The 13,822-nt window shown below is 38.7% G+C and overlaps 1 protein-coding gene across 1 annotated transcript in view; it reads left to right on the plus strand.

Annotated features, from left to right (window-relative positions):
- Window positions 1-13,822, plus strand: part of LOC124721598 (O-glucosyltransferase rumi homolog) — a 147,287-nt gene that overhangs the window by 78,371 nt on the left and 55,094 nt on the right. Inside the window, exon 5 of the mRNA XM_047246650.1 lies at window positions 8,094-8,326. Within this exon, the coding sequence (XP_047102606.1) occupies window positions 8,094-8,326 (233 nt within the window). The remainder of the gene's footprint in view (window positions 1-8,093; window positions 8,327-13,822) is intronic.

Genomic DNA, 13,822 nt, shown 5'->3' on the forward strand with positions numbered 1-13,822 from the left:
AAAAGAATGGGCTTGGATCACTATGGCAATGAGAGTTTCTTATAGCCCGCTTCACATAGGATGGCACTTCCATGCATAGAGGCAGAGCAATAGGAAGGCGTGGAGGGGATAAGGTTTGCGAATGCGTGGCAGTGGCAGAGAGCGGGCAAACAAAGTCCGTGTTGTCGAACTGTGTTGCTGTGGACAACAATCATGTTCATTTGCCTTTGGTACATCATATTATATGTTCAAATCTCTGAGGGAGTAAAACATTTTAAAACTGATTTTAATCATTCGTCTACATGAGAGAAATCTTACTTGTGAGTCTTGAGGTTGTGTACACTGCTCCACAGCAATTTACTGTGTGACGTCAGAAGGCGAGAACAGATGATACAGCTTTGTGAACAATTTTTCTCAAAATGACAATTGTCTAATGACAAGATCATTGGAAATAGTTGCAATAATTGCCATTTATTGTGATTTGGACTGTATTATAATGGAAAATGTAATACATAGCAAAATAAATTTCAAACTCAAACCGAAATCATTATCTCTGTTTGACAACTGGTTCTGCCTCATATAATTTTTTAAATCTATGTAACACACACATGTAGGTGTGTTTCACTGCTGTTCAGTGTAAATCACTATGAATGTAAGAAAATTACTGGTAGCAAACACTAGTGGAAAAGACTATCTTAAAAATTGTCAGTATGTTATCATATTGTTCAGTGTCAACAGGCATTATAAGTTTAAACTAATTCATTCTACATTACAGTGGGAGAACGCATTTATGATCCATTGAACAAGCTAACAATTAACCATCTTCTGTGAATAGCTCGATGGAATGCTGACCGATAATGTCGAGAACCACCAATATTGCAACAGGTAACCCTCCCTTTCATTTTAAGGCATTTTCCAATTCGCGCCATGAAAATGATAGGGGTTTACGTGTCAAAATATGGGAGCTTTTGACGAATTTGTCCAGCCGCCTTCTCACAAGTAACACAACAGGCTGGGAAAAGTTTAACTTCCCCTTGTACAATGTGTTGAACATTATGGTCTGAATGCTTCTCAGGCTACATATTCCTAATCAATAAAAGTTAGGAAGTTCTAAAGTACAGTGTATGCAATTGATATGTTTTCAAAAATGTTTTTAAACCATGAGTCTTTTAAAACCAAGATAGATCATTACTTTGCTTTGTTTCAAAGTTTAATCATAATATCATCTGCTATCTGAGTCCATGTCCAAACCATGTGATCCTAAATTTAGTATGATACGTTCAAGGCTTTTATGCATCTTCACCTCCATGTGAAAGTCTTATTTTTGAAACTTTTCAGCATGACACACACAGTGTGCCCACACTGAAGTGGGATGTTGTGTGTTGCTTCATGCCCAAGCCTTTCAGTGTGTGTTATCTTGAATGTTTTGTTTTTTCACCCATGTCGCTCGTAACCTGTGCGCAAATTAATTCTATCAGATTATTCTGACAGTAATATGTGGGTAAACGTTACACTGTGTGACCACATTCTCATGCAAGAAAGTCAAAATTATACAGTCTGTCATGTGACTTTTATAAATTAACGAGCTGCGGGAGTTCACCATGAGTCTGGCTTATATTGCCCAGAATATTTTTATTTTTCTGCCAGAGCTCAATATCCCCTCTCCTGGTGCTCGTACTTAGTCATTTCTCTGTAACATCTGAATAATAACTGGCATGGTAATTATAATGACCGACTTCTACGCTAGATGTGGCAAGAATTGTTCAATGAATCACTTCTTTAAAGTGACAGCGTTCATTTTCGAATGGTGGTCGCTATTGTTTTTCTTACAACTAAATACAAGTTTACTCTCAGGAAACAAATCGGAAGAAGAGGCAGCAAGTGGAATAAGTATCTGAGAACCTTTTCGTAAGGGAACTTTAAAACTGCCAGTACCATCACTCATTTTCCAGCAGGTATTCATGGAATGATTCAAATCCACCCATGTTTCATCAAGGTAATACACTGTGGAACTAGCTCCTCCTCTTGTATCGTGCGTCTTTATAATGGACATGCTTTGTGCTGCTTCTATGTAACTTCTGTCAATTAAAAACTCTCTTCTTAACATGTTTAAAACCACTGTACTTTAAAATTCTCTACATTGATGAAGCATTACCTTGCTCAGGTATAATTGTAACAAGTTTTGTGATGTTTGGTATTCCCTTCTTATATACATTTCAAACATGGAGCGCTTTAAAACATCATTGTCAAAACCATATAGTTGTATTACAGGTTTCTTATAATTTTGATGATTTTCAGGTGGCATGAAAACAAATTTTCCTGAGGTTTCTACAGTTCTGACACTTTTGTTTGCTATTATCTGTACAGTTCTCTTGCCGATATGTGCTTCTGCAGTTCATTCATGAGTCTCCAAAATGTCAAAAATAGAAGTATCGCTTTCAGACTCACATTTGAAGAAGTTATAAATGTGGTATATAAACCACCTCGACTGCTTGTGAAGCACTCCCTGTTCTGCACTCATAGGCAGCACACCGCACCTGGTACACATGGCGCTCGGGGACCACAGCTCAGCCACGCCACCTGAGGATGGGCTTGTAAAAGTCCGAAACCGATCCTGTGAAAATAAAGTAATTTACAACTGAAGCGGTATTTTCAATATCTGCTTGTGAAGCATCTACATCTATATGATTACTCTGCAATTCACAATTAAGTGCCTGGAAGAGCGTTCATAGAACCTGTTCAAACTATTTCTGTACTGTTCTCCCTTAGAACAGCGTCCAAGAAACACAAATGCTTTTATCTTTCCTTGTGAGCTCTAATTTCTCTTATTTTATTATGATTAACATTCCTCCTTATGTAGATGGGCGCCAACAAAGTATTTTCGCACTGTGAGGAGAAAGTTGGCAACTGAAAGTTCATAAGAAAATCCTGCCACGACAAAAAACGCCTTTATTTTGATGATTGCCACCCCAATTGGCGTATCATATCCATGACAGTCTCTCCCCTATTTTGTGAAAATACAAAACTAACTGCCCTTCTCTGAAATTTTTCGATCAATTCTATCTGCTGACAGAAATACTTGAGATGAGGGCAGGAAAGCATAGTGTAAGTAGTCTCTTTAGTAGACCTGCTGCATTTTCTAAGTGTTCCACCAATAAATCACAGTCTTTGATTTGCTTTCCAGACAACATTATCCATATGATAGTTGCATTTTAAGTTCTTCGTAGTTGTAATCACTAAGTATTTAGTTGAATTTACAGCCTTTAGAATCGTCTGTTTTATCCTGTAAACCAAATTTAGTGGATTCCTTTTAGTACTCATGTGGATGACTTCAGACTTTTCATTATTTAGAGTCAATTGCCACTCTTCTCACCATACAGATATCTTGTCTTAGTCGTTCTCCAATTTGTTTTGATCTCTGTTGACTTTATAAGATGGTAAATCACAGCATCATCTGCAAACAGTTTGAGAGGGCTGCTCAGATTTTCTCCTAAACCGTTTACTGGACTGGGTAGAGAGAAGCACCTATAACACTTCCTTGCAAACACAAGATATCACTTCTATCACATTCAATGATTTTCTGTTGATTACTACATACAGTGGTCTTTCTGACAGGAAATCATGAAACCAGTCACACGACTAATACGATACTTCATAGGCATGCAATTTAATTAAAGTTGCTTCTGAGGAACTTCACGTTTATTGCTGTCACATGACATTTTCGTTTAAAAATCACATGAAGATGTTTTGATACACATTCACAGCTATACTGCTACAAGAAAGTAACATTGACATATGAGTAAATAATTTGGTCGCTCTGTGAATGAAACTGCATTGTCGCAAAATATGGCAACAGCGCACTATCCCCTGAACTTAGCTCACAAACAGATTTCCCACACTGTATCCTCTCACACTCCTACCCTCTCACTACCCCCAAGAACACGCTACAAAGGAGCATGCCCCTATTCACGAAATACCATCCCCACTGTAGTGACTGAACCATATCCTTCACCGGGTCTTTGACTATCTGTCATGCATGGAAATCATTCCCATTCCTCCTAGAGTGGTATTCTGCTGCCCACCTGACCTATATGATATCTTGGTCAGTCCCTGTGCCACAACCACTCTTGTCCCTTTTTACACAGATTTTATCCTCATGGAAGACCCACATGAGAGACCTGTCCAAATTGTCCACCTAGCACATTCTACTCTAGTTCTGTCATGGGCTTATCTGATCCCGTAAGAGGCAGGGCCTCCTACAAAAGTAGCCGTGTCGTATACCAACTCTGCTGCAATTTTGCACAGCATTTTACATTGATTTGACTACCAAATGACAAGCCACTCGAACAAATGGCCCCACTAAACTGTGGCCGTGTACAGAGTTGACCGCCTGACGGCAGAATATGTTGTCGAGAACGACAAACTCGATTCCGACAGCCGCTTTGCAACTCAGGCCATTTGGATTCTTTCCCCTGGCACCGACTTTTCATAACTGCATACTTGGGAGCTATCTTTGGAACACATCCTTCATTCCTGTAATCCTCTTGGCTTCAATCTCAACTAACCCCCAGCACCTGCACTCTCTTCCCCGTGGTCTCCTCTTCCACAATTCTGTCACCACTTTCCAACCCAAGCTCCTGTACCGTTGTCAGTGCTCACTGCACAGACTCGCTGGTTCTGCTGTGTGTGTGCGCACCACATTCCTATCCTGTGCACCTACTGCCTCCCTCTGATCTTTCAGCCACTCTTCGCTAACTTTCCCTCTTGCTCCCTGCCTCCCTTTCCATCCCTTGTCCTCTCAACTCAACATAACCCTACATCACCCAGCCTACGTGCCAAATCACGGTATCGACAAATTTGTGTGTGTGTGTGTGTGTGTGTGTGTGTGTGTGTGTGTGTGTGTGTTTTTTTTTTATGTTTTCCCTAGCTTGAAAAAGAATTCTTATGAAAGCTAACGAAGTTTGCTTGCTGTTGTCTTAACTCTTAAATTATATACATTGTGCCAGAACTTTCCATACCATATTAAGCAAAGGTCATTTGATAGATCATTGATAACCCTTATTTCAGATTCTTTTCCCCAGCTGAAGTATCAGAAAACTACTTCTAGGGATGCTCAGACTAGTTTAGATGATACTGTATCTCCTGGGCTGATTACTCCGTCAGTTCTGAATGCCCCACTGACCTGATGAAAGCTAATGATAGCTATAACTTTGACATATATATTTATTTTCTTTGGACTCTTCGAGATGACTAGAAAATATGTCCACCCTTCTCAGCCAAATTGGACATGAGGTCTGTGTGCGTGTACTGTGCATATGCTTTTCAATAAACCAAGCTTTTCACTATTTTTGTATGATATTGTGGTCACAGTTCAGTTGTACTGCAAACTCACGGATGAGCATGATATGTCTGCCTGTGGAAATTTACGTATCTATTTGCTCATTATTAGTGACCGGAAAACGTAGCATCTATCTTTGGCAAAATTCACATCTGCTTTTGCAAAATTCACGTCTATTTTTGTCGAAATTCATATGTATTTTCTTTGTTTGTAAATGATTTGATGCACAAATTTAAAAGGTTGTCACGTTACGTGAGTGTAGACAAGCAAATTATTAGTTCTTTGAAATTGACTGTTAAAAAAAAGTGCTCATTGGAAACTTTTTGACTGGAATGTTTGCTTTTTCAAAAACTTAAACACATTTTTCTTCTGAAATGGCCTTTGTTTTCTTCGTTTGGCTGTATTCAAGCTTTCAAAAATAATTGTTCAGTTAAAAGGCAGCGGCATTTTCCCTCCAGTTAAGTGAAAGCGTCTCCAATATAAGTTTGGTCTGTATCACAGTTTTCCTCTTTCAGCTACGTAGTAACATCTTCATCAATTCCTTCTCCTCCTGGAAGGTTGTGGAACATACAAAGTAATTGATAATTCTGAATTGACTGGCTCATTACTGTCACCCACTACTGGATCCAACTTGACATCAATGGATGGCCACAATTTTCTCCAGCTCTTCACCATGGTAGCGCTCTCTGCTTTGTTCCATGTTTTGACTGCTTGGAAAACAACATCACATATGTTAGTTGCTTTCCATGTTTTCAGCATTGTCTCGATTGTGTCATTTTCACTTTTGTTCAGCAAGGAGACGAGAAGTGAATGTCGATAATGACGTTTAATTTATTCCAAAATTCCCTGGTCCATGGGCTGAATTAGGGCTGTCACATTGGGTAGGAGAAAGAGTGCTTGCATATCATGGGACTTCAGAGAAACATCTGAAGGATGACTGGGAGCATTGTCAGTTATAAGGATAGCTTTCAGTGGAAGCTTTTTCTTCTTTAGCTCTTTTCTCACTGCCGGTACAAACATTTCATGGAACCACCAAGAGAATATTTGTCTGTCCATCCATACTTCCTTCTGGGTGCAATACTGCACTGGTAGAGTTTATGTCAGTGTGTTGAAAACAACGTGGATGTTGGGATTTTCCAATCACCATAAGCGGTAGTTTATAACTCCCATTTGCATTACAACATGCCATTAATGTTATGCACTGTTTCTGTTACTTGTAACCATGAGCTTCCTTCTCGTTCTTGGCGTCTAATGTTTTTGAAGGAAGCATTACTTGTTTTTAGTTTTATTTTTCACTGGAGTTATTTGTGTATCACCTATTCATGCATTTGTTACATTCTTAACATTAGTTTTATGTCTGTGTTGTTATAGTACTTACCAGAGTTCTGACACCCACTGCTCTTTGACCATTTGTATAGTTATCAATAACTGTGTAAGACTGAATGATAATCCCTCACTCAAAATTAGACGTGGTTTTCCAAGTGTTCTTCAACATTCAAGTTATTGTCAGTAGTGATGTAAGCAAGTAACACAATCTATTTGCAGGATAAAATATTTCTCAAAAACAATAAAAAATATAGTAGGGCTATTGCAACAAATGAGAGTTCAGGATGTGGAGACACCTGAATACATAACAGTGACTGGGGCGTAGCAGCATAGTTGGACTGCCATAGGACGAGGCATGTTTTCTAAAATGGAAGCCAAATTCACAGCCGTGGTTTGGCGCTAGTAAAGCTCGCTGTCCCAGAGCAGGATATAGTTTTTGAGAAAAAGGTGACCAAATCTGTGTTTATCGCATAGCAAATGCTGGTAAGCAGCGTCACATTCTAAAGAGCAGCTTGCCAGCATCCAAACTGACGTATAAGCTTGGCAGTAACCAGCATCAGCATTAGAGAGCTTGAGTAGTCCCACAGAATAGTCATGTGATTTCTTGTGATGGATGAGTTGCTGTGTACAGTGCCTTCTCACCAGATAGGTTACAACTACACCAAGTGGTGTATCATTGGTGAATTTATAGTATACTACCATCAGCTATGCTCTTTACAAACATTCAGAATGGATTAAGTTTGTTCAGTGATTTTTTATTTGAGGACTGGTGTAATAGAACTCCAGAACTAGAAAGAGCTGGATTAAATTTTATTGTATGTTCATGCATATAGAAAGAAGCTTGTAACACAACTTACATGACAAAACATCATTTCACTTCCATAGTGCATACAGAAGATCTGTGGCATAACCTATGAAGCTTTGGAATGATCTGTCCAACAGATGTTTTCTGCAGTTCTGTTGGAAGATAATATGTGAAAATTTCTAATTAACTTTCAGATTATTAGAAGTGTATCTTTATTTCATTGTCTTTGTGCTGGAATAAGTAACTAGTTTCTTTCAGTTCCTGTATTGTGCAACTACTATCTAATTTGGAAGAGTCAGGTGCACAGTTTGTCATATTCATCTTGACTGCAAGCATCAGTGACTAGTTTCCTGTATGTCTTTCTAAAACCTATGCTCTGATTGTTTCTGTGTTATATTTAATTGGACATGTCAATTCAGTTGATTAAAAAATTACCTAGAATGGAAATGACATATAAATGAAACAACAATCAGATCATTATTCACAGAAAAAGTGTCTACTTACTAACAGCAGCAGGGAGAGATACATAGGAAAATATCCCCTGCATGACTTCTTGTTTGTACTGTCTGTGCTGCTGTCTATTAATTATGAATTTGATGCTATGTAGTTACTTTTATAAAGTGAGGCTGCTTCTTTTTCCTTCAGGACACCCTGTATGCAGAGCCAGCTGAAGAAGTATCACTAGAAAGACATTGTGAATACAAGTATCTATTTAATTTCCGGGGAGTTGCAGCCAGTTTTCGATTGAAACATCTCTTCTTATGTAAGAGTTTAGTGTTTCATGTTGGTGACAACTGGATTGAGTTCTTTTACCCAGCTCTGAAGCCGTGGGTACATTATATACCAGTTAGTAGTACAGCGTCAAGAGAAGATATCAGGTGAGTGCTGTTTCATATATTTCCTTTTATTCAGTTTATTCACATTCAACACTTTCTGGATGCAAGTGTGTGTTCATGGCTGTGAAGTGTGGGTGCTGTCATTTTGCTCTTAGGGTGCTTAAGATTGTGTATTCATACACATTTCTATCATGTCACTGTTCATATGGAAGCTGTTGTAGTCCTTGGCTGCATTAGATTGTTACAAAGTGTTGTAAAAACATTACTCAGATTATTTCTTTCACTAGAATGTTCTTCTGTTGAGCGAGTTATTGATGATTTTGTTGATAATGTTGAATAGTCAGTTGCAATGGATGAGCTATTTCAGTCACAATGATGATCTGTGGTCTATACAGTATTGTGGCTAGATGTTACATTTTCATGATGTTCGACACTGTCATCACGTTGTTTTATCATAGAAAATAACAGTTCCTCATAATAGGCTGTCTGACAAGAAAAGTGAAGCACCCAAGATAAGATAAGATAAGATAAGATGCTTTATTGCCAAATAACATGTTTTTATACAGTCATTCGATTGAGAACATTGGTGACTCGTCAGTCTTTAACCTAAGTTGTTACAGTATTTTATATACTACAGGAAATACATCATACATACATTGCTTATTATAATAAAAATACAACATTATATTTTAAATCTTTTCGTAACTCATCGAATCATTACTATATCCTTCACACACCTATATGAAGTATGGATGTACTGAACGGGATACAAACTGCCATATAATTCTATATATAAACATGAATATACAGTGAACGTGTATACTTTGTTTGTATCTATATGGCTTCGAAAGTATACCATTTGTACTTGCATCTTTACTCCCTATTCCTATTTATAAATTCTTCTAAACTATAACATTGCTTTTTATTCATTTAAAATTCTTCTAGACTATAACAACATTTGCTTTTTAGGTATGTGCCAATGGTCTCCAATGTGGATTCCCCAAATATTGACCTTATCTTATTTCTGCTCTTCAGAGCCATGTAATATGGAGTATTTTCATATACGAGTCGGTGACAAGGTAGCATGTATTTCAATTTATGTCTAGTTTCATAGGCATGTGTGAATGTATTTCCTTCTAACAGATGTGAGTTTTTTTCTGTTCAAAGAGAAGTATTTCATATATGAAGATGGAAGGGATTGTCATGAAGTCCAGGCTTTTGAATAGTGGTTTGCATGAATGTCTACTATTGGTTCCTGTCATTGCTCTGATTAATTTTTCTTTGTAGTTTGAAGATTCGAAGGAAGTTTGTCTTTTCAGCACCCCAAAATATTATTCCATATCTTATAAGTGTTATGAAATATGCGTGGTATACAGTTTTCTTCACTGTTAAATCCATTACTTTGTGTAGTACCCTCATTGCATAAACTAAACTATTTAATCTCTTCAGTAAACTGTCCACATGGTTGGTCCATTGCAAGTTTTTATTTAAAGTTATCCCAAGAAATTTTACAGAATCAACTGTGGTCAGTTCTTTACCTGAATATTCTATTTGTGATATACATTCAGTAGTTTGTTTGGTCCTGAAGTGTATGATTTGGGGTTTTTTCAAGATTTAATTTCATAACATTATCTTTTATCTATTGTTCAAGTTCTTGTAGAGTTTGTTTCGTGGTCCTTACTAATTCGTCAGTGTTTTTGCAGCAGACTACAGCAGTTGAGTCATCTGCGTAAAGTATTGTATCTGTATTTACTTTGCTAGGCATGTCATTTATGCAATATAAGAACAGAAGTGGTCCTAATATCAAGCCCTGGGCACGCCTGCTTGAATTTCTTTCCAGCTAGAGCAAGTTTTCTTTCCCTTTTGATGTATCACCACTCTTTGGTATCTGTTTTTGAGATAAGATGAAAACCATCTTATAGATTTTCCATGGAAGCCATAGGTACCCAATGTTTGGAGCAGTAGCTTATGGTTTACTGTGTCAAACGCCTTTGAGAGGTCACAGAAAATACCAGATACACTTTGTTTGTTGTCAAGGCATTTACTTACTTTGGAGATTAGTTGATTTACAGCTTTTAAAGTGTTTCGTCCCTTCCTAAACCCATATTGGTTATTGAGAATAATATTACGTTCGTTATTGTACTTTTCTAATTGATTACATACTATTCGTTCAACTATTTTAGAGAAAACTGGGAGTATAGACACTGGGCAGAAATTTACTAAATCATCTTGTTTTCCCTTTTTGTGGACTGGACGGACTTCAGCATATTTCAGTCTGTCTGGAAAGCAGCCCTCATCAAATGATTGGTTTATTATTTTACGGAGTTGACTCCACAGGTTGAGAGAATATGACAGTATGAGCCCACTTATCGGTATGACATTACACCCCCTTTGGCCTAGATGTGTGGACTGCTTTGGTTAGGATGTCACAAAACTGTTGTATCCTCTCCTGCTGCGAGTTGGCCCACAACTGTTGTAGCTGATCCTGGATATTTGGCACTGAGATGAAATTTACACCTGAGGTCGTCACACATGTGTCCTATTTGGGACAGATCTGGAGATCTTGCTGGTGTCCTATTTGGGACAGATCTGGAGATCTTGCTGGCAATGAGATAGCCTCAGCATCATGCAGACAGTTCATAGAGTCATGTGACATGTGTAGACAAGCATTGTTGTGTTGAAAAATGGTACCACTATACTGTCACACACAGGAAACCTTTGATCTGCCATTGTGCCATTGAGTTCCCTCAATAACTACCAATTGTGACTTGAAGTCGTACCTGATTGCTCCTCACACTGTGATGCCAGGAGTAACATCACCATGTCTTTCCAAAGTGTTGGAAGAGTGGGACCTCTCCCCAGGTTTCCACCATACTCATTGACGGTGGTCGTCCGGAGAAGTGCAGAACTGTGATTCGTCGCTGAACAAAATGCAACTCTGTGCGTCGTCAGTCGTTACTTCCTGATCACAGCACCATACCGAAAACAGCAGTTTGTGTTGTAATGTTAACAGCAGTCTACATACGGGATGGTAATTTCCTAGTCCAGGTGCTGTTAGTCTGACCAATGATGGAGAATGACACGGAATGTTGCAGGGAGTCCATTACTAGTTCTCAGAAGGCAAGTGCACTTATGAAGGGGTTACAAACTTGGATATTGCAAGATTTGACGAACCAGCCAAATGGAGATCAACAATGAGGCTCCTGTCAGACAATTTCGTGTGCTGATAAAGCTGTCTCACATTTGTTTGCAGCATCTCCCTGTCCTTTGTAGTGATCACTCAACATCTGATGCTGTTTGGCATATCCCACGCCAGGCACACTGAAAACACAACCCAGGTAAAAAATGCAGAATAAATTAATTGAAATGCACATAAACAGAAACTCCTCCTTCCAGTAATTTTTTTTTACAAAAACTGTTTGTAGTAGCTCTTGGTAATCGCTGATTTTTCACAAGTTCATATGCAGGCAGATGGCCCTAATAATGGACAAAATTAAAGTCTGAGTTCACTATGAAGTGGAACAGCTACAGTGTAAGACAATGGCACCAGCTAATACCAATGTCTTCTGCAATCTCCAGGTGTGTAGGCCACTTCATGGCATTGTCTGAGGTATCACTGGCAGCTCCACATTCAGCAGTGACCTTTTCCTTAGCGAAAGCTCTGATTGATGGACTGCTACTGTGGCCACTGCCTGGCCCAGAAAATTCAAAGAAAAAGAGTTGTTAAATAGCTGAGACTGCCATTCCGTGGTAGTGTGCTGACATAAATACTGTTGTTGCACACGGATACGGCACAACCTGTTATTGGGCGTTTGATGAGATGCAGAAAAATAGTGCCTTTAATCACAGCGCTGTGGCTGTGGAAAGTGTGCTATGCTGACAATGGACCTGAGACCTCTCTTGGTGGCTGCCTTTTGTGTGTGTGTGTGTGTGTGTGTGTGTGTGAACTCTAATGCAATCTGGTGGGTGTTCTACCTGTCCTAGAGAATTGCAACTCTTAATAATTTACATGCACACTAATGGCATGTGCATGTACAAAGATAAGTTGGCATTTGGCTGTTTTTAGTGGGTACTTCACCTTATCTTTTTTCAGGCCATGTATAAATTTTCCAGCTGTAGTTTCAAACACAGGGATAATATACAGTGTAATATTGTTTGTTTGGACATGAAGTAAGTGCTTTGTTTTAATACTTTAATGTGTGATCTGTAATGTAACTAACATACAGTTGAATGATTAATCGGGAAGTAAGTTTCCTTGTGCTGTAAATAGAAAGAAAACATTATGGCCAGGAAACATTTATTTAAGAGATGTTGACATACTTTTCAGTGCACTTACCATGGTAACAGAAAATTATCATACTACGGTAACGACTTGTGTATTTATGTGCCATATAAGTCTGTCACCTAGGCTTCACACTGGCTTTTCATAACTGAGAAAATGTTGATGGACAGTACTTTCTGCAGTTCTTAGGACAGATGGAAACTGATGGTAGCAAGATATGCACAGTGAAATGTTGACAAAACAGTGCTTCAGGTGGAGAGGATGTGGGTGAAGTTGGGGTAGGAATAAGATTGTAGCAGGTATTGCTGTGAATTTAATTCACATGGAACTAGAATGAATATAAATTGTCCCTTGCAAAAGCAATCTGGACTTCTTTTGCTACTGCCAGGAGAGACTTATGTCCTGTACTTTAAAAATCATTAGAATTGTATTAATACCTTCAGCTGCTAACAGGCGTTGATATATATCAACGGGGACAGGTGAAAATGTGTGCCTCGACCAGGACTCGAACCCAGGATCTCCTGCGTACATGGCAGATGATCTGTCCATCTGAGCCACCGAGGGCACAGAGGATAGCGTGACTGCAGGGACTATCTCGCGCACGCCTCCCTCGAGATCCACATTCTCTCCTTGTATGTCCACACACTATATTTGTAGTTGATCTATATCAATGCCTTTTAGCAGCTGAAGGTATTAATACAATTCTAATTTCTTTCTAGATGGTTGCAGGTCATCAATGGTGTCTGTTCTTTCAGACATGTCCGAAAAAACAGACACCATATCCATATAAGTATTAAAAATCATTTGTTAAAACTTTTAAGCTGCTACTGTAATTATTTTATGGTTGAGCTTCAGAACCTTCCTGGCATATTTGTAGCTTTCATCTTTGCCTTTTTAAAGGAGATCTTGGAGGGTTTGTTTTTAAACTATGAAAGACCTCAGTGTTGTAGCAAATGAGAAAGTCCAGGCAGTCATTAATGTTGAAGCATTTCAACTTTTAGATAATCAACTTGTGCAGATTAATTAGTGTTGCACAGACTTGGGGCCTTCTGCATATAGTCCGGGTCCAGATCCAGATCCATAGTGATGACGGATAATGCTGGAGAACTGAGAATGCCAGGTGACCATCACCTGGGATGTTGTCTTGGAATGGGACACCACATCTGCTGTTGTTGATCATTGGGCTGGGTGAGATGGGGTGCTCTCCTTAAAAGATGTCACTGCTTCTTCTTCTTCATCTTCATCTTCTTGTACCA

The sequence above is a fragment of the Schistocerca piceifrons genome, chromosome X, assembly GCF_021461385.2.
Source record: "Schistocerca piceifrons isolate TAMUIC-IGC-003096 chromosome X, iqSchPice1.1, whole genome shotgun sequence".
Classification (NCBI taxonomy): domain Eukaryota; kingdom Metazoa; phylum Arthropoda; class Insecta; order Orthoptera; family Acrididae; genus Schistocerca; species Schistocerca piceifrons.